General features: G+C 43.3%; 1 protein-coding gene and 1 long non-coding RNA gene across 2 annotated transcripts; one reads left to right on the top strand and one right to left on the bottom strand.

Moving 5' to 3' along the window:
- Window positions 1-13,303: 13,303 nt before the first annotated feature.
- Window positions 13,304-17,410, bottom strand: LOC117223619 (uncharacterized). The gene is made up of 3 exons (XR_013032768.1): window positions 17,270-17,410; window positions 14,763-17,181; window positions 13,304-14,420 (listed from the first exon to the last, which is right to left on the bottom strand). It is a non-coding gene; the product is annotated as an uncharacterized LOC117223619 (long non-coding RNA).
- On the top strand, window positions 14,385-20,630 carry LOC117223618 (uncharacterized). Its single transcript, XM_033475987.2, has 3 exons — window positions 14,385-14,523; window positions 16,757-17,575; window positions 17,788-20,630. Exons 1-3 carry the CDS (start codon window positions 14,451-14,453, stop codon window positions 18,459-18,461), a joined length of 1,566 nt encoding a protein of 521 aa, XP_033331878.1. The 5' UTR covers window positions 14,385-14,450; the 3' UTR covers window positions 18,462-20,630.
- Window positions 20,631-20,715: the final 85 nt, after the last annotated feature.

Below are 20,715 nucleotides of genomic sequence, written 5' to 3'. Positions count from 1 at the left end.
CATTGCACCCTAGGTCCTAGAGGACGTATACGGGCGCTAGAAGAGGAGACAGATGAAAGTTGGAAGTACACGTAGACGGCTGAAAATCTCGTCTGGCCCGTTGCCAGGGACTTTCGAATCTTGTAATCTTCTTCATCCGCGTCTCCTCCATTCTCCAGTCCGCGCCTCTTCCCGTGCCCCTTCCCTGGAGGCGGTCAATTAAATGGTTCTCATTCCTAACCCTATGTTCGCGTCGAATCGCGAACTTAGGCCGTACAAACTTGTTTCCTCGTGTTAAATGGAACTTGTTAGTGACAAGATACTACCGGGCGAACAGTCGACGAAGCAGAGGACCGGGACGGTTATAAATAACGAATAATTCGTTCAGAGTTCACCGGTTAGTAATGAGTAGATTTACCGATTTTACGGATTTGTTGTAGGATCGAGAAGCTGTGATTTTCACAAGGGAAAAGAGAGAGCAGAATTGGAGAGCGTCGATACAATATGTCCCAAAAATTTCTCGCAATCTGGAAATAGGTTCTTCAGGTTATTTGGAGTAACTTTTTCCTTAGCGAAAATGCAATCCGAGGCTTTGTTTGCGAGTTATTAAGGAAAAACACTGACCAATGAGAGGCGAGCTCGGCTAAGGCGCGAAGTGGGGCGACCAATGAGCGGACCTGGGCTTCGCGCGCTGACTGGGCCGCCTCGCGCTAGCCGAGCACACCTCTTATTGGTCAACGTCTTTCGTTAATAACTCGTAAACGAAGCCGCGGATTGTATTTTCGCTAAGGAAAAAGTTACTCCGAATAACCTCAGGAATCTCCCATTTCCAGTTTGCGAGACATTTTTGGGATACCCTGTATATTACTTCCGATACTGTAAAATTGTGCATAAAACGAACGCACGGGGGGATAGAAATTGAATATTGAAATATTCGATTGAAATTGAGTCTTTAAAATTGATCTCTTTAAAATAAAATTGATCTATGAAATAAAATTCGATCTTAAAAATTGAATTGGAAATATTAACATTCTCGACTGGTATATTTAAATATATAAAGATAGACAGGGCGGGAGGGAGTGACGTGGGTAGAAGAAATATGAAACTTTGAGAAAGATATTGTAAACAGGCGGCAGCGAATGTGGAAACTTGCGAAGAAAAGGGAACATTTATAAGAACATGCTACAAAGGAGCAGAATTAGAGGAACATGAACGTGTCGGGGAAGATCGAAATCAAGCCGACATAAATATAGTGCATGAATCATTTAAAAATGAAAAATGTAGAACAGAATATTCAAGTGAAAAAGAAGCACCCACGTAGCAGAGTTGACAAAATTATTTTCCCGCATTTAAAAATTGCAATGGTAGTAGTAGAAGTGGCTACGTTACGTTACTTTCTGAAAGCAACGAAAATTAATTTGCTTAGACTCTTATACTTAATTTTTATTAAATGTTCGAATTAATTAATTGATAAAATTATTTAAATCTATATAATAATATTCAGCATAGCAGTTCGTAGCGGAAAATAATTATGAAGCGTTCGTTTTGTAAATTGCTCCTTTGTAAAACGTGAAAATGTTTAAATTATTCATTAAAATAACACAAGCCATTGTCAAAATTCTCCATACGTAAGATATAATATATAATAATATATATAATATATAATAATATATATAATATATAATAATATATATAATATATAATAATATATATAATATATAATAATATATAATATAATATAATAAACACTATTTAAGAAACGATAAATAAATACTGTGCCACGGACCTGTGCGAGTTCAGATTTTTATTAGATTTCTTATATTAATTCCGACATTTATGCAGCTCTCATCGATCCTCCATCGATCTTTCTTCGAATTGTTGCTTAGAATTACATTGTTTACTTACCGATAGATGGTATTACAAAGTAATTCGATCAAGTTCGGCCGCCGATCGTTTCGATTTTCGGCGATCGCGTGCCGCGTCGCGACGTCGCGGCGGCGTCGCGTCGTCGTCGCGTCGTCGTCGTGAATTCTCGACCGGTGAATTCAGAATTCCGATCAGTGCGTTCTACCTTGTCCCGCGAGTGACCGTGGAATAGAAGAGAGGTGGTTTACCCGAAGAACACACGACAGCTGCATCGAGCCACCGGCCTGAAAATAGCACGGCAACCCCATGCCGAGGCCGAACAGCGAAGTCGAAGCCCTCTCTCTCTCCCTACACGTCGGTGTACGGCCGCGGCTAAAAAGCCACCCACCTACGAGCAGCCTTTTAAATAGCGATCGCGTGCTTTTCCCTTTTTTCTTCTTCTTCGTCTTCTTTTTTTTTCTCGTTCTTTCGCCTCCCCCCGCCGGCAGAAACTCCTCGCTAAATGACACGGCCGTGGAAAGAGGGTGTGTGCGCCGACGCTGATTTATAAGAAGAACCAGGCGTTTCCGGATAGTTTTCAGGATGACAAGCGAGGGACGAGCGCGGGGGGTATCCGTAAGGGAACGTTTATTTTTCACCGAGCGACCCTGCATTACGCTTAATGACTCTGTTCTCCTTATCGAGCGGGGAAAGAACTCTCCCTCTCCGTGGTTCGCCAGGAGCGCTTCCATATTTTTTTTCTCTCCGGCCCTTCGGTACGAGTCCTCGGAACCGCTTCGGGACTTCGAGAGGACAAGATCCGGCGGGTGCCGAGGAACGAGTGCATTAAATCCGGTGTTCGATTCGGTAAGGATTCTCTCCACTGTTTTATATTATTATAATAACAATAATAATAATGATAAAAATAATAATAATATTGATAATAATCATAATAATAATAATGATAACAATAATAATGGTAATGATAATAATGATGATAACAATAATAATGGTAATGATAATAATGATGATAACAATAATAATGGTAATAATAATAATAGTAACAACAACAACAATAATAATAATAATAATAATAATAATAATAATAATAATAATAATTTTTGTTCTTCAACGGGACGAACCCTTTGTTATACGATGCAAAATAATAGCGAGTACTTCGACGATTGTTCTGTTTAGAATATTAAAAAGAATATTTAAAAAGAATCATTATTTTATTTAGACTGTCGAAAAAGATATTTAAAAGAAGAATTTTAAAAGCTATTTTATTCGGTTTGTCGGAAAAGATTTTTTTAAAAGTAATTGCTGTTTCACTTGGACCATTAAAATGACTGGCAAGCGCGTAGTTTTCCAAGCTCGTAAACAGCGTTTCTAGAATGATATGCCAGATGGCTTGATCCCGGTGGTGGGAGATTTAAAATAAGTTGCTCGGTAAGTGAAAATACGCACAGTTTGTTCACATGACGTTTCCGGAAGAGCATCTATATGTGGTAGTGATGCAAAACGGTGGTTCGACGTGCGAAGTGACATCTCCTTAAGTTCGCGATGAAAATAGTTCCTGGCGTTTAATCACATCCGCGATCTAACAACCCACGTACGCGCATCCTCCAGTTCGTGAAATCGCGAAAACATTCCGGAAGTTTCCGAACGTTTATATCGGAAAATTATATCCGTCGTCATGCGCAAAGAAATTGCCCATCCTGGCCGACAAAGCGCTAACCGAGGTAGAAATCCTTGAACAAACGCGTCGTGAAACTGCTAGTACATATGTACTAGTATGTACTAGTATATAATATATAGTACTAAGTAATAATATATGTATAGTACTATACGGTTTGCATCTTAACGTACCAGACGATAAGAAAGCGATGTGCAGTAATGTCTCTCTAATTGACGCTCAGATTGTCCCCAAAACTGGACAATTTGGGAAGCGGAGATACGATTATTCGAGCCTCGCGGTTCGATTTTATAGTTACGAATTGCCAACATCTATAAAAAACGCGAGCTACATGGCTCCAATAATCGTATCTCCTCTTCCCAAATTATCCAATTTAGTGGACAAATTTAGTAAGGGAGACATTACTGTACGTGGAAATTCGGCGACGCTTCCGAAACGAACAAACGATCACACGAAAACATCCCGTTCGGTTCTAGATGTGAAAATAATTCGCAGCATAATTCCATTCATAAAGGCAGCAAAGCGTTCGCCTTCTGGCGTATGGTCCGTGAATTCCGTGGAATTCGTGTGTACGCTTCGCGATCTCGCCCGCGGCCGAAGCCGATCGCGAGCGGGTAGGCCGTAACTCAAAATACTCGCGAAGAAGTTTTCCATCTTGTTTCAATGAGTAACGAGGGATGCACGTGGTATCGCGATACATCGCGGAGCAGAGCTCCTCCCATTCCTCGTGACGGGTGTGCGCGGCGAGAGCTTCCTCCTCCGCCACCTGGAGCTCCTCCAACCCGCGCCGAAAATACGCTTCGAAAACGCCGCGGCGCGGCGCGTTCCCTCGAGGACCGCGCATCTCGGGCACCTGTAGAATGCGTGGACACGCCGCCGCCCGGTTATTAACGCGGTCCACGAGGTAAATTAACCCCCCTGACGTCGCGACGAAACGACGCACGGTGCGTCGTTTTCGTACAAAAAGCGGAAAGAAGTCAATTTTGAAAAATATCCCTGTAACGCGTGATTGAATCACTGGTAGTCGATTAAACATATTATTATTTACTGCGATCTTTTTTACCATTTGTTCATTTCTCCGGACACGATTACGTAGTTTTAAAATAGCTTAAATTATGTCACAGCACACTCTTTTATCAATCAAATCCAAAATCTATATCTTCGTTTATAATTATTTTGTTCTTTGAAGATAAATAATCTGCTCAGAATTTAATGTACTTAGTGTGTGCTTAAATTACGTCATAGCACACTTTTTTATCAATCAAATCCCAAATCTATATCTTCGTTTATAATTATTTCGTTCTTGGAAGATAAATAATTTGCACAGAATTTAAAGTACTTAGCATGTGCTTCAATTATGTCATAGCACACTTTTTTATCAATCAAATCCCAAATTTATATCTTCGTTTATAATTATTTCGTTCTTGGAAGGTAAATAATTTGCACAGAATTTAGAGTACTTAACATGTGCTTAAATTATGTCACAGGACACTTTTTTATCAATCAAATCCCAAATTTATATCTTCGTTTATAATTATTTTGTCCTTGAAGATAAATAATTTGCACAGAATTTAATGTACTTTATTTAATTATAAATTACATTTATAATTGAAATCATCGTAATTGAAATCACATTGTAAATCACATTTATAATTGAAATCACATCATAAATCACATTTATAGTTGAAATAACATTATAAATCACATTTGTAATTGAAATCACATTATAAATCACATTTATAATTGAAATCACCGTAATTGAAATCACATTATAAATCACATTTATATATAATTGATTTATAACGTAATTGAAACCACATTATAAATCACATTTATAATTGAAATCACCGTAATTGAAATCACATTATAAATCACATTTATAATTGAAATCGCCGTAATTGAGATAATTGTATTATAACGTAATTAAATTGCGAGATAGAAATACAATGTAATTCAATTGCGAAATAGAAATAGAACGTAATTAAATGTCGAAATTGAACTGCAATGTGATTAAATGTCGAAATTGAACTGCAATGTGATTAAATGTCGAAATTGAACTACATAATCTAATTAAATTGCAAAGTTCAATGACAATGTAATCGAATCAGCCACGAATCAGCAGGTCGAGAGGTTGCGGCGACCGCAAGGTATATCATCGTTCGAATCGTAATTTACCGGTCGGAACGGGTGAAACGGCGGTCGAAAACACCGCCTCCGCGTGTCCGATGACACGCGGCGCGAGACCCCTTCTTCCGAAACGCTGACAATCCGTCCCGTCGCGTCGCGTCGCGTCGCCGAGAAAAGCTTGGCAGCCCTCGGGGTTGCGTCAAGACGATTCGAGGATGCCCGACGCTCGTGACTTTATTTTTAGGCGCGACGTCGATACCGCCCCGCGGCCGCGCCACCGATTGCGATAGGTGGCCCCAAGACACCTGTTCTTTGAATCGCTTCGAAAACAAGCAGAGTCGCCGGGGTCTCGGGATTTATTCAATCGTGAAACAACGGCCGCGCCGCCGGACCACGCCGCGACCGCGTGTTCCCCCTTTATAAATCACCGGGGAAAATGGAGGACTCGTTCGCGATTATTACTCATCCGACTTCGCGGAACTTTCCTTTGTCTCTTTTCGCGAACTTTCCTTCGCCCGATAGATCAAGCCCGATCGGTTCTCTTCGACGAATTCTGATTCGTTAGACGATGATTCTCATCCCTTTCGAATCCAATCGGCGACTTCATGGCGCCGAAGAAACTTTATGTCACGAGATTTGTTTGCGGCAATTATTCTTCGAAGTTTCTACTAATTTTATACAGTTGAATTTCACCGCATTATACATCTTTAAGTTACGTTCATGGATATCTCAAAATGCACAATTTCTTTCTATAATTATATTTAGCTATTCCCTCGCGTATGTTCAATTGTTGCACTATTCTCACTTATGTATTATGCAATTTCACGTTATCTCTTTCTTCCTAAATACGCATATGTACTGTTTATATGCACAGCAACGCGCGTCGAACTAACATAAAACAGCTGCTTTTAATGCTACGTGAATCTAACCTTAAATTTACCGAAATTCGATTACCGATATAAAAAGAGAAACTCCTATACGAAACACTTTTACCGGTCCTAGTACGCTAAGAACTTTCTGATCGACCCAGCGTTTGTTTAATATTACCAAAAAGCGTATATTCTCACTGTTTAATATTTTACACGGTCGATAATAAATGCACAAAGTCCGCGGTCTGGTTATAAAACAATGTGCGTTCGGGGCTCAGCAGTTCTAGCCTCAAAATGAGCGAAAAATGAAAGGAGAAAAAATCAAGAAAATCGTGGATTCGCCATTCGACGTGAAAGCTCGCCGGCGCGAGTTACAGCTGAGCAAAAATCGATAGCGGTCTCGAGGCGACGGTTGATTTTACAATTGCTTCTTGTTAGGTGTCTCGGGTTATCCGAAAGCGGAGCCGTCCGGCTGCTACCACGGTGATTCTCCGATTGAAATAAATCGAGTTTGGGTAGAATTTCGTCGGGGCAGCTTAAGGAACGGGAGACATCGACGTGGAACGGGCGAGAAGGTGTCAAGACGGATACGAAAACGGCGTCGGTCCCGTTGTTCCATTGGTGGCTACAGGATAGAAGCAGGTTGGTGCGCTGGGTGGTTCTTCTGGAGCGACGCCAGGCGTCCGCCGAATTTAGCACCGCGACGCTGACTAACCCGCGTGGCATTCATTCAATCGCCGACCAAAAAGCCCGCTCTGCCTGCATAGTCTCTGTTTGCACGAGCGACGCGGTTCACGCTGCACTTGCCCAGAAAACCTCGGTTTCCATTACCTCTCCCCCGGTCTTTTTTTTCTCGGGAGGGGAAAGAGTGCCCCCTCGCGCCCATTGGCACCGACGACGAGCGATAAATTTACAGCCTACAATTGACGCACTTGTTGTCAACGAGGCGCTCGTGACGTTCCCACAGGGTTGCGTGCAAAGCGATTCTCTCTAACGAGACCGAGATTGCGCGACATCGAACGCGACGAAGGTGTCGGTCGAGCTGACACTGTCTCTCGACGGAGACCGAGAGAATCGACGCGGACGCGTGTGTACGCGCAATACAGGGTGTTCCAAAAATGTCTCGCAATCCGAAAGTGGCGGGTTCCTCGGGTCATTCGAAGCAACTTTTTCCTTTACAAAAATTTTCTCCAAAATTTTCATCGTTAACGAGTTATTAACGAAAAACAGTGACCAATAAGAATCGAGTACGGCTGACGTGAGGCGGCCCAGCCAACCATCGCACGAAGCCCAGTTCCGCTCATTGGCTCGGTCACCTCGCGCCAGCTAAGCTCGCCTCTTATTGGTCACAGTTTTTCGTTAATGTCTCGTTAACGGTGCCTCGGAGAAAATTTTTGTAAAGGTTATATGGCTAGTGCTAGATATTATTAAAAGCAAAGTATAATGTTTCATAATTATTTTTGTAATTATTCATTAATTATTTTATACACTTATCATGTATTTATTACATGTTTCATAATTATTTCTATACTTATTTATTAATTATTTTATGCACTTCTCACGTATTTATTATATGTCTCATAATTATTTCTATAATTATTTATTGATTATTTTATGCATTTATTACAGAATTAACTAATACTTTAGACAGTGGAAAGAACAAAAAATTTTACGAATACCAATACGTCATGTGATACTGTCAAAATCGTTAAAGAAAGAGAAAAAGTTTTATGCAACTCCTGTATCTTGCAATCGACGCACAACAATTTCCATTCTGCATAAATATCCGTCGCCTTGTTATTAGTCACGTTGCGTTAGTCGAGGTGGCCGTGTTAAAATCGCTCGCATCAATTTCATCTTCGAATGTAAATAGACGAGCAACGCGACAGCTTTCCTAACCTCGAACCGATTTGCGCGAACTTTCTCATTATTCGTAACGATGAGACGCGTCGCGTTGAAATCCCACGCGAGCTTGCTCGTCGTCTAGCGTCTCGGAACATCCGTGATCCAGGCGAATCAGAATTTCGAGGAAGTTTCGGTCTGTTCGCGAGCAGAACTCCTCTCTCTCTCTCTTTCTCTCTCTCTCTCTCTCTCTCTCTCTCTCTCTCTCTCGTCGCGACGAACGTTCCGCCGTCATCTTGCTTTTTTCATGCCGTGAACGGCCGGTGGCAGCCGCGGACGGGAGTTTTTCGGTTCACTGGCAGTTAATGAACATCGGACGCGTGCCGTCGATCCCACAAAATCTGTCCACCGACGGTGGCTTCGCACCGAAATAGAATGGCTCGTCCCTTCGTTCGCGACTGGTGGATATCGTTGCGGCGCTTCTGTTTTCGTTTTCGGTTTGTTTTGCTCCGTTGACAAACGTGATTAATCGGCGCAATATGCGGCCAGTGATAGCGTGTATTACTCGGAAACGATGTTACCGTTGCCGATGTAACGGAAGAAAAAAAGGAACCCCCGACGGCGCACGCTGGCCTGGAAAACGGTGATTTACGGCCAAAATACCATTCTTACGCCTCCATGTTTGCACGAACTGCTCTTTTTCCCCCAAATAAGGACTCTTTGAATCCTCGAAATTCAGGATATTATTATTATTATTATTTCGAATTTCATAGTTTTCAGTGCGCGGCTGAAAAATATTCCCTCTCGAAACAAATGAAAGAAGAATATCAAATGGTGCAAAACTATAAGATTGGAATTTTTTTTTTTTTTTCCCCAATTGAACAGCTTAATTATTCCTCGCAGAATGTTGAAGTGCGAATGTGTGCTATATTCTCATATGTATTTATTTTTTAGAAAATATTAAATCTCAGAAACATTTTTAATATAAATAATTGAAGTCATTTAGATTTATTTAATATTGATATATACAGGGTGTCCCAAAATTATGGTACTTCCGGAAAATTAGAGATGAGGTCATTCGAAGCAACTTTTTCTTTTACAAAGATTTTTTCCGAGGCATCGTTAACGAGTTATTAACGAAAAGCGCTGACCAATGAGAGGCGAGCTCGGTTGCCGCGAGGCGGCCCAGCCAACGAGCGCGCGGAACCCAGTTCCGCTCATTGGCTCGGCCGCTTAGCGTTGTGCGAGATCACGTCTCATTAGTCGCTGTTTTTCGTTAATAACTCGTAAACGAAGCCTCGTAGAACATTTTCGCTAAGGAAAAAGTTGCTTCAAATCACCTTAGGAACACCTCATTTTCCAAAAATAGCATAATTTTGGTATTTATAAATTATTGTATATATAAATTATTTATATTTGTATATATTTATGTATTTATAAACAATATTGCTGACTTCATAATATTCTAACTGCGGCCGAGACAAATTCGATGGCGTACTATACTATTACCTTAAACCCTCGTAATAACGCTAAAATAATTTTAGACACGACAAACGGATTTCCGAGTCCAGCGTGGAGCGTGCGAAAAAACGTGCACGAACGTTTTTTCAAAGCAACTGTTGTATCTCTCGCGGAACTGTTTACAAAAAAAGAAAAAGAAAAGAGAGATATTTTTATTTGATACGAGTTACTCGAAAGTTGATCGTAATACATTTACGACGGACACTTAAGCTCCGATGGTAGATACTTTACGTATTTTTGTGGAAAATATTTGAAAGGCAATGTAAAATGTGAATCAGAGGTCACGGACGACAACGACGACGACGACGACGAGATCGCAACCGCGTATCGAGCTGTTCTGGATCTTCTTCCACGTATTTCGACTCGCGTCGAAGAAAAAATAAATCTTCGCAAGGCTTTCCTGCATGCATCGGCCAAGAAGAGAAACTTGAAATCATTTTCCAGCTCTGAAGAACGCCGGACTTGACCTATGCCTCTGAATTTGTTTGTGTGTATCTCATCCTTTTGCTTCATTCATTTGCTACACACACACAGAATGAAAAATAATGTCTTTGACGAATAGCAGACTGCGAAATTTTATAGAGTATTTAATTTAATTTTTATAATGATCGATTTCGAATTTTTCATTTTACTATTGAGGCACCTTTGCGGGACTTTTTTGAAGAAATTAATTCGATTGTGATCTTTGAACCGTGGATTTTATGTATTTGTCACAAAAATGTGCGGATGGGGACACAAAACACTGATACTCTTACATAAATTTAATGATTTGATTATTTTCTTATTCTTATATTATAATATACAATATTATATTTATTTATTCTTATATTATATTATTATATATTATTATTATACTATAATATATTGTATATTATAATATTATTATTATACTATGATATTGTATATTATAATATTATTCTTATATTATAATACTTATAACTATTGTTCTTATATTAAAATAATTATAAAATCAAATACTTATTATAATTCATTAAAACTATTCAAAACGTAACCAAATGTTTATACAGTTTCTGTTTCATGCAACGGCTGCACAAAATTTTTATTTTGCATAGAGTCTAGTGATCATGTTTCTAGTAGAAAAATCGCCTATCAATTGCTGAGATCTGGTAATTTATATAAAATATTTTTTGAAAATCCTATTTTTGTTCCTTAGCTTTCAATGATGGAATGAATCGAAGATGCTAATGCGCATGGAAGAGTTCGATATTATAAACATCGTTGAAAAAAAGGGGATCTTCGCTTAATAGAGCAAAGGAGAGTTTCGTTGTTAATCTTCGACCTTCCTGAGCGGGAATCGGCTTCGAGATGTGTGTACGCTCTTATATTTAGAGAACCACCTTTGAAGTATATACGGACATTTACAGTACCTCTTTGTGGAACTTGAGAAGGGTCGGATGATCGGAGGGAATAATTAAAAGAATCATTCTTAGAACAGGAGCTTTTCAAAATAATTACCGGCTCTCGACTATTCTTTACGAGCCGTCATTTACAATCTCGCGTTCAACAGATGTGAATTCCGTTCATCGTTTACTCTTGCCCAATGCATTTCGTACACATTTCGTACGGGTTGTCCAATTTTCTTCGAAACGTTCGCGCTCGTACAAATATTACCTAACCTAAAGGCACCGATCATATCAGGCAGAAGAATATTCAATCCCTTCAGGGATTTTGTTAACTTACTTAGTAAAACGGAAACAATGATTAAAACGATATTAATTCGAATATACATTCGAAACAAACAATATTCGACTTTTTATCATTACATAACATTACGAAATTACACGGTGTAGGTACGGTGTAAGGGCAATTTGTTACCAGAAGCTCGTTAATATTATACCAAAAGTCTGCCGTAAAATTGAAAGAATTAAAAACCATCGAGAAGCATCATTTAAGATTAACGATAACAGTATAATCGATATTCATTTTGTTGTTAATTCTCTAAAGCGAACGTACGTTGTGCCATGCTCGATGCTTAGTACGGTAATGTCTCCCTTACTGACGCTAAGATTGTCCACTAAAATGTACAATTTGGGAAGAGGAGATACGATTATTCGAACCTTGCAACTCATTTTTATAATTGTTGACAATCGGTAACTATAAAAACGAGCCGTCCATTATTTTCGTCGATGTCTCAAATTTTTGAAAAATTTGTTGATACTCCAACAGCTATAACTTCGTGCAAAAATATCGCACAACAATGGAACTCGGCTCATTTTAAAGCCCGAAGTGTCTACTTTCGGGAGCTGTCCGTCGATTCCTTCGACAATTCGCGACACATGGATGGGAAACCTCGTTCCAGACTTTGCACAAAATTTCTAACCTCCGAAACATCGACGATATTCAAAATACTGTAACTTCGTGAATAAAAATCGTGGAACAACGAAACTAAACTCATTTTAAAGCCTGAAATCTCTACCTTTTTACTGTGTAATTCATCTTCGTCGGAAAAATTGTTCGGAGACACGGCACACGGGAAGTTGTTACAATTTATATCGGACGAAGTAGAAACGAGTCATTTAGAGAATCTTGGAATTAGAAACGGCGTGCAGTAATGTCTCCCTTACTGACGCTCAGATTGTCCCCAAAAATGGACAATTTGGGAAGAGAAGATACGATTATTCGAGCCTTGCGGCTCGTTTTTATAATTGTGGACAATTTATAACTATAAAAATAAACCGCAAGGCTCGAATAATCGTATCTCCTCTTCCCAAATTGTTCATTTTTGTGCGCAATCTGGGTGTCAATTAGAGAGACATTACTGTACCCGTTTTATCTCCTTCGGAATTCTTCAGGAACGGCATAACGTAACTCTTTCGAGCAGTAGGATAGCAACGGCTGACTCAAAAGGTCCATCTAATTTTACTAAGCAAGGTCTGGGCTAGATTCCCATTTCCCAATTAAATTCGTGGACGCGTCACGATGATAAGAGAGAATATATTCGTGCCGAACGAACACGAAGCGATGACTGAATCGTTATTAACAATCAACCAATTTAGATGCACAACCGAGATCTGATTTATGAAAACGCCGGGATCGCACCTATTCAAACGTTGCACGTGTTTTTCGTTGCAACACACGCTTGAACAAATAAATGTGTGTTCGGTAATTCGACACGATAATGTTCGTCTCGGTTCATTCTATTAGGTCGGGGAATAAGTTCGTAGCGTTTTTATATTTTCTTTTATTTTACAACGATTTTTTGCTGTTCGACAAAGTGTATAATATTCACTCGATAGAGCTCTTTCTGCTCTATAAAACTGTGCTAATCGTCTTTTTGAGTGATTTAATTTCTTATTACTTTCGAGGCTTAGAAATGGAATATCCATGAGGTAAAAAGCAACATTTTTTTTCTTCGCTTTTCATCGGGGCCAAAAAGCTGCCGAAGCAGCCAGGGACATTTGCAACGTATACGGAGAAGGTGTCATAGGCGAGTCTACAGCACGGAAATGATAGCGAAGTTCAAAAAATATATTTGATAAAACCGCTACGAACTTATTCCCCAACCCAATAAAATCGAGAACCTCGTCCCGATGGCTTTAGTAGATTTTTTTGGCATTCGGTTACGTTACCGTAGGTAACGTAAACCGGGTGTCCTTTCATAGTGACTCGCGCGAAGCCGACCGTTGTTTACATCGTCTTCGTGGAATTGCGTGTGTGTTTGAAAAATACACGCGCGGACGGAGCGACGCGCGACATCGACTGGACTGCCTTCTTTTCGACAGTTAGTACGTAATCCGCGGACTCTAACCGCAAACTAGAATGACGCGACGGATCCGTGTACGAACGAATTTCCATAACCGAGCGAATAATTCCGTCACGCGCCGAAAGAACGAGGCAAAAGCGTCATAAAGAACGAAGCGAAAGTGTTAAAGGAAAATAGCGCCGCGTACCTCTTTTCCATGCAGCTCGGTGGCTCTATTAATAGGATTCCGGCGAGGCAAGTGTTAAAATCGCGTAGGCTCGTTGCTCACTCCCGGCTAAACTAAGTGCACGCACAACATTGTGGAAAGAGCGACATGCACACGGTGGTCACAGGAGGCTTCGCCACCGGGCGAGCAAACAGAGGCGGCCGACGCGACACCCTTCCGAGCGCGTGCAGCAGCGGCGCGGCAGCTGAAGAAGAAGAAGACGACGACGACGAAGAAGAAGAAGAAGATGGTGGCGGTCGCGGCGGAGGGCGAGGGAGGCTGCGCTCCTATATGTAGCCCCGAATCTTAGTCGGAGCAACTATTACGCCCGAAAACCTCGAGGCGGACGCACCCCTGTGTTATTCGCAACGGGTACAGGGCACACGGTCGACGACATCCGCGCGAGACGTAGAGCTGCTTTTTATTTATTTACACGGGAAATTTACGCACCTCTTTTTTTTTTCTTCCATCCTCCTCGGAATCACGTGCCGTCGTCGTTGCGCCGTGACCGATCGAATTCACCACCGGACACGTCCCAGTGATATCTATCTCCTGTGTGTGACAGTGCCGATTTGGAACCGAGGTATGGTTTGTGTGATCGTCCGTTCGGGACTGTAAAGAGAGAGACCAAGGAATACGAAAATGCCGCGGGCCTTCCTGATCACGCATCGCCGGTACAACGGTGTCGACGAGGAGTTCGACGGTTCCGGAAGAGGTACGTTCGCTTTCGTCGTATGCTCGCGAGCCGATCGCGGCCCGTGCCAGCATCTTTCTCGATCTTCCGCGTTCTGATCGGATTTTTCCTAATGATGCCGCGGCAGCGAGGTCGCGCGTCCCGCTTGCAAGCTTGCCTCCTCGTCCGAGCGCATCTCGTTCTTTTTAATCGGACAAACGTTGCTTGTCGTCGGCACCGTTGTGCCGGCCGATCGTATTTCTACAGAAGATGAAAATTACAGTTTTTTACAGAAGAAAAATGTAGTATCTCTTGCGCGCGAACGAAGCACCGTGCGGATAGGTGTATCGAGGCCCGTTCTTCGCCTCCTCGAACTCGTCGGATCCGAGCGGATTAGCATTTGTCCGCGGCTCTGGTTCTATAAACAAATGCCGAACCTAAATTACACGGCAACACGAAAATCTCGGGATGCTTGCACTTCGAACGGCCGGTCGTAAATCAGGCTAGCGCTGTTCCGCGTATCGGACAGCCGAAAGACGGTTTATTACACAGCGAGCGGAAAGGCGGATGTTCTCGAAACAACCAGACCACCCGACACCGTGCATTTTAATCGTTCGATCAAGTTATTTCTCTGCGACCGGCGCGGCGGCGGCAGCGGCGCTGTAAGGTCAGCGGTAACAAAAGAATGCGGCGCGAGCACGGAAACGCGAACGACGGCGGGCTTTTGCGGGGGAAAATTCGGTTCGCCGAGGTGCGTCCGCGTCGATCTCGTTGACCTCGATCGAAAGCTCCGAGCCAAGAGAGCGCACGCTGGTCGTTGCTTCGTGATTAAGGTGGCACGACGCGCGCGGTGTTTCAAGAATAGGAGACGCTAGATGCGTCACGAAGCTCTCGCGCGGCGCATACCGTCGCGATGCCGTGAACCCCTCCAAAGCATTTCGGTGGCGAACGCGCGTACACAGAAATACGCAGAAAATACGAGGGCCCGAGGGAGAAAGAACAACAAGAGGAAGCGAGAGAGAGAGGAAGAGCCGCTCTATTTCCGTTCTCCCCAAAAGCGGAGCAGGCGGTAGACTCGCGAAGGTGCTTCGCTCGTCCACCGTTTCTATCCCGTAAACGTGAAACTTTTCTCGGCGTTGAGCAGTTTCCGCGTGTCACGGCTGTCGCGCAAGAGCACAGTAATGTCTCCCTAACTGGCGCTAAGATTGTGCAGATTACTGTACAGTAATGTCTCTCTAATTCTCGCTCGAATAATCGTATCTTCTCTTCTAAAAATTGTCGATTTTTATGGACAATTGGAGCCTCAATTAGAGAGACATTACTGTACAATAATGTCTTGCTTACTGACGCTCAGATTGTCCACTAGATTGGATAATTTGGGAAGAGGAGATACGATTATTCGAGCCTTGCAACTCGTTTTTATAATCGTTGACAATTCGTGACTATAAAAACGAACCGCAAGGCTCGAATAATCGTATCTTCTCTTCCCAAATTGTCCATTTTTGTGGACAACCTGAGCGTCAATTAGAGCGTCATTACTTTACCTCTTTCTCCGTTTCACGATTGTTCTAATGCCCTCGCTATTTAGTCCAAGAAAAAGATCGCATACGATTCAGGTGAGAATGATAAAGGCGAAGTCGGTCGTTGGTGGGAAAAAAGGCATCGCAGAATTAGAACACGGATTTGTACGTTTCTCGTTCGAACCTTGACCACCATGGCGGTTCAACGAAACCTAAATCGTCATCTGCTTTAGCTATTATTAGATTTAGGATGTTTATGCCAATGTACATTTTTAAAAGTGTGCAATCAGCTTCGCGAACGCACAAAGCCGTGGTATATTCATAATGCAGTCTTCCCGAACTAGTGCTCGGTGGTTGGTCGAAAATCGCTTCGAGTAAAATCGTGTCCACCGAAGCTGATTTCATGGTAACATCTCCGGCACCATGGAGAATATTATAATCTTTTTATAGCGCGGCCACACACACAACGAGCAAAGTAAAGGTCGCCTGTATCAATCCGGGGTATCGGATCGAAGTATCGATCGGAATTTCCGCGGGTCCGATCACGAGAATCTTCTGGACGCGGGCCAGACTCGGTCAGACCGTAGGAACCTTGCTAACGATGACAAACGATTCCGCGTGCCGCAATTTGATCGTCTCTAAATTTCGCGGGACCCGCAACAGACCGGCGCTTCTTCCTGCGGTTCGCGCGACAAATTACAAAACTTAGTCGATGATTCGGGTAGCGCGTTTAATGGGCCCCGTCATTTGCGCAGATTTCAGCCCCGAGAGAGGCGTGAGACTGGCCGACTACAGCGGAAGTCATCCGACGTCCGACGGCGCGAGCGAATGCGGCAGTGAAACATCGTCGGAGTGCCCCGAGGAGCTGTACAATCTGACGAAATTGGCAGAAGTCAGCCTAGCAGCGGCCGCTGGCACGTTGATACATCCCAGCAATGTGATCTATCAGCAGCCGGCCTCGCCCAGGTGCGCTCAATTCTCGGACAGGATCATGGCGCCCCGGTCGAAGCAGCAGGAGCTCCAGTTCCAAGACCACGGGCGGACGATGGAGGACGATCAGACACTTGGGGAGAGGACCAGGCTGTTCTTCGAGAGGATCGAGTCCGAGCGCGAGATCCTGCAGAGCCACTCGGAGAGGAACACGGTCCTGGGCATCCACGTGTCCGCTCATTCTCATCGTCTGCAAGAGGAACGACGGCTACAGGTGTCGGACAATTCGTTAGACAAAACAGAGCTGGACCCTGCCTCGGCGATACCGTCGGCCATACCGCACAGCAGAAGAACGACCTCGACCTCGACGGAGACGTCGAAGTCCGAGGACAACGAAGACCACGAGTGCCCGGATTGCGGAAAGAAGTATTCGACTTCCTCGAACCTGGCCAGACACCGGCAAACACACAGATCCCTCGGTGACAAGAAGGCGAGGCGGTGCCCACACTGCGACAAGGTCTACGTCAGCATGCCTGCGTTCAGCATGCACGTCAGGACGCACAATCAGGGGTGCAAGTGCCATTACTGCGGCAAGTGCTTCTCGAGGCCGTGGTTGCTGCAGGGCCACATACGCACGCACACAGGTAAGACGTCTTATTATGTACATATCACCGAGATCCAGCTATCAGACTGCAAGAACATACCGCCTTCAATTCATATCTTATTTTTACTCAAATGCTTAATCTCCGTCAATAGTATTTTAGTAATGTCACTGTTAGAATTGAAGTCTACTGTTTAAAAATACGTTAGAACTTAAAACAAACTTTTATAATCGCTGTCTGTGTTTTTGTTGTAGGTGAGAAGCCGTTCAAGTGCACGATTTGCAACAAAGCGTTCGCGGACAAGTCGAACCTGCGTGCCCACATTCAAACGCACTCGAATACGAAACCGCACGTGTGTGGCCGTTGCGGAAAAGCGTTCGCCCTGAAGTCGTATCTGTACAAACACGAAGAATCTTCCTGTATGCGTGCCCATCACCGTTCGTCCGCGGAAAGAACGGACGGTAACGATCAGAAAAGTAGTACTACGTCCTCTGTGAAATCGTGTCCGCCGTTGCCGTCCTCCTTGAACCGGCTGCCGACGACACCGCCCTGCGTCACCGCATCCCCTACTAGCGTGATAGTACCACGGCTAGACCTGAACCGCGACCAAAGGAATCCGTCTTCGGCATTCTCCGCGATCATCAGACACACCAGGATACCGGAAGCGCCGTTGAAACGACCCTGTCGGGCGAAAACGCCGGCCGACGAACCGGACAGAAACGTCGCCGATAATCATTCAACAAAGAGCCAAGAATGCGTGTCGCGTATGGTGATCAGAACGTCCGTCATCTCGCCGAATCCGGAACACCTAAGCCGTTTCAGCAACGACAGCCAGAATTCCTCGAGCGGCTTCGATTTCTCCGATCCGACGAGATCCTCCGCGTTCTCCAGACCAACCACGATGACTCTCAACCTGGCCATCGCGTAGAGATCTGCAATGCCGACCATGCATGTACATCCGTGGTAGCTATGTTACCGGGCATCGGTGAAACAGAACTGATTCCGTGGTGCGCCATAAAGCTTGTCCTATTTTCACCGGAACAGAAAGAGACGGTCGTGAAAGAATTATTATCGAAACTCGAAGACGTCATTATTTGCTAGCAACTAGTGTCATTCCTATCGATATCGAGATAAGTCCGTTAAGTTTTTTTTCTTTCTTTTTTTTTCTTCTTTTTTAGTAGCAGGAACGTTTGAAATTCTGTCGTGCTGCCGGATAACGCCTCGGCGGCAGCCACCCGTTTTTATAGTCGAACGTAGAAATCAATCATGAATCGAGTAACCACGATCGACAACGATTGCGAGAGACGTACGTTATTCCATACACCTTCCTAATTAGGGACCACCTAGCAGATAGTCGTAGTGAAGATGAAATCGGTGAATCGTCGATTCCTAAATGTCGTGTGCCTTGAACGTTAATCTCGCGTGGACGGATTCTGTTTTCTTCTTGAAAGACACGCCGCGTCGTTATTTAGAGAATAATTTATTGACCTGAAGTGGAAATCCAGTGCCTGCATACGCGTGTTAACTTTAATATTACTCACGTCGATCGAATCCAAAGTTCCATGTGCTCTTCCAGGCAGCTAGAGATTCCTTGATGCTTGATGCTAACGCGTAGTTGATCGTAGAACAACGACGAATGCCGGTCGAGGCCACTGTTTCCATTTGCCGGCCTCGCAGAATAGTTTACGCACTGAAACGGGGCAATTTCATTTCAGAACTTCCTTCAAATTCGAATCAAATATGAAGTGGACAACTGCTCGCTTTTGATTCCGATACTTGCGTAATGGAGGGGATTGTCGACTTCCCCGACCGTGGCTGCGCATGCGCCGTTACGACGCGACGTAGTGCACATAGCGACGCGTAGATCGGCTTTCTGCTACACGGCGCACTCCCACCGCTTCGGTGTTCGTCTTACAGTTGGAGTGGGGAGGTTTGTCGGCGACCTCGCGGAGCGCGCGCACGCTAGAAACACACCCCTATGACGCCGACAAATGGAAACACTAGTTGAGGCGGGCAGAACGAAGAAACGGTTTGGCCATTGAAACTGTATATTTCAATTCTAATTAGCCTCGGTAGAAGTATTTGTACGTTTTGAAAGTTCTCTTTAGAATACCGCCGCGTAGTTTATACATTCGCGAAGAGTGCGCAACGTACGATTTAAACTTAACTCGAACTATCGAATAGTTATCTAAGATTATTCGTCCGGAACGATCGATAGAGAAACGGATAGATGTAATTTCGTGTGTCGGCATGATGGTAGCGAACGTGTACGTCCTAAGACGATAGGTTTTATATTATAATAATGCATTAAACGCGCTTTCTTCTGTCGGTAGAACGCGTATTGTCTGTGATTCGAAGTTTACGGAATTCGACTGCCATATATGCGGTCACGTGGCCCTCTGTTGGTCGTACTGTACAATAAGTAAAGAACCTTCTTTTCTTTCTTCAATCCGTTACCGTCCGATGGTAACTGTCCGAGTGTAAACTAGTCCAATCCCGTATTGCTATTCTAAGCGCTATCCGACGAAATGTGTACAGGCGAGATACACGATCGAATCGTGTAATTAACGCGAAGGTTCGTTCGTCGATTAAGAAACTCGAGCGAAAGATTTCGATGCGAACAGGGTAGCGCGAAAATTCGAATAGCAACGGCTATGATAAAAGATTCTCACGTAGTTTATCGATCACATTTTCTTTCCACTTGTATAGTTGTACATTAGAGGAATGTGTTTACGTTAACCAGGAAGCAGCGAAGGCGTGCATGAAATGCGCGTGTCCTAGTCACCGATCTTAAAACGAAGATCGAACATAGGGATCCCGTAATTGTATTGTAATATTCTGTTGTATAGTCGTGTGGGCAAACACGTTGTAAATAGCATTCCCTACGTTACACGTTAGCACTTATCGTTAGATTATCTCGCATTATTAGTCCTTTTAATTAGCGCAATTTAATTTACCGTTGTTTTACGTTTTATGTAATGTGCCATTTGTACACCGGAGTGCCTAAGCAAACATTTTACCAATTTTTCTACGAATTGTAAAAGTATCGTCTACTACAACGAGAAAATATATACATACCGCTATACACGCGTTTTAATATACCGAGTGTGTTTATGTTACCCCTTCCCCCGTAGGAGAGATCGGGTATCGGACGTTATACGAGGCAGAAATTAAGCGAGATA

The sequence above is a fragment of the Megalopta genalis genome, chromosome 1 (genome assembly GCF_051020955.1).
Source record: "Megalopta genalis isolate 19385.01 chromosome 1, iyMegGena1_principal, whole genome shotgun sequence".
NCBI lineage: Eukaryota > Metazoa > Arthropoda > Insecta > Hymenoptera > Halictidae > Megalopta > Megalopta genalis.
The sequence above is the reverse complement of the archived record's forward strand: the minus strand, read 5'-3'. Positions and strand labels throughout refer to the sequence as shown.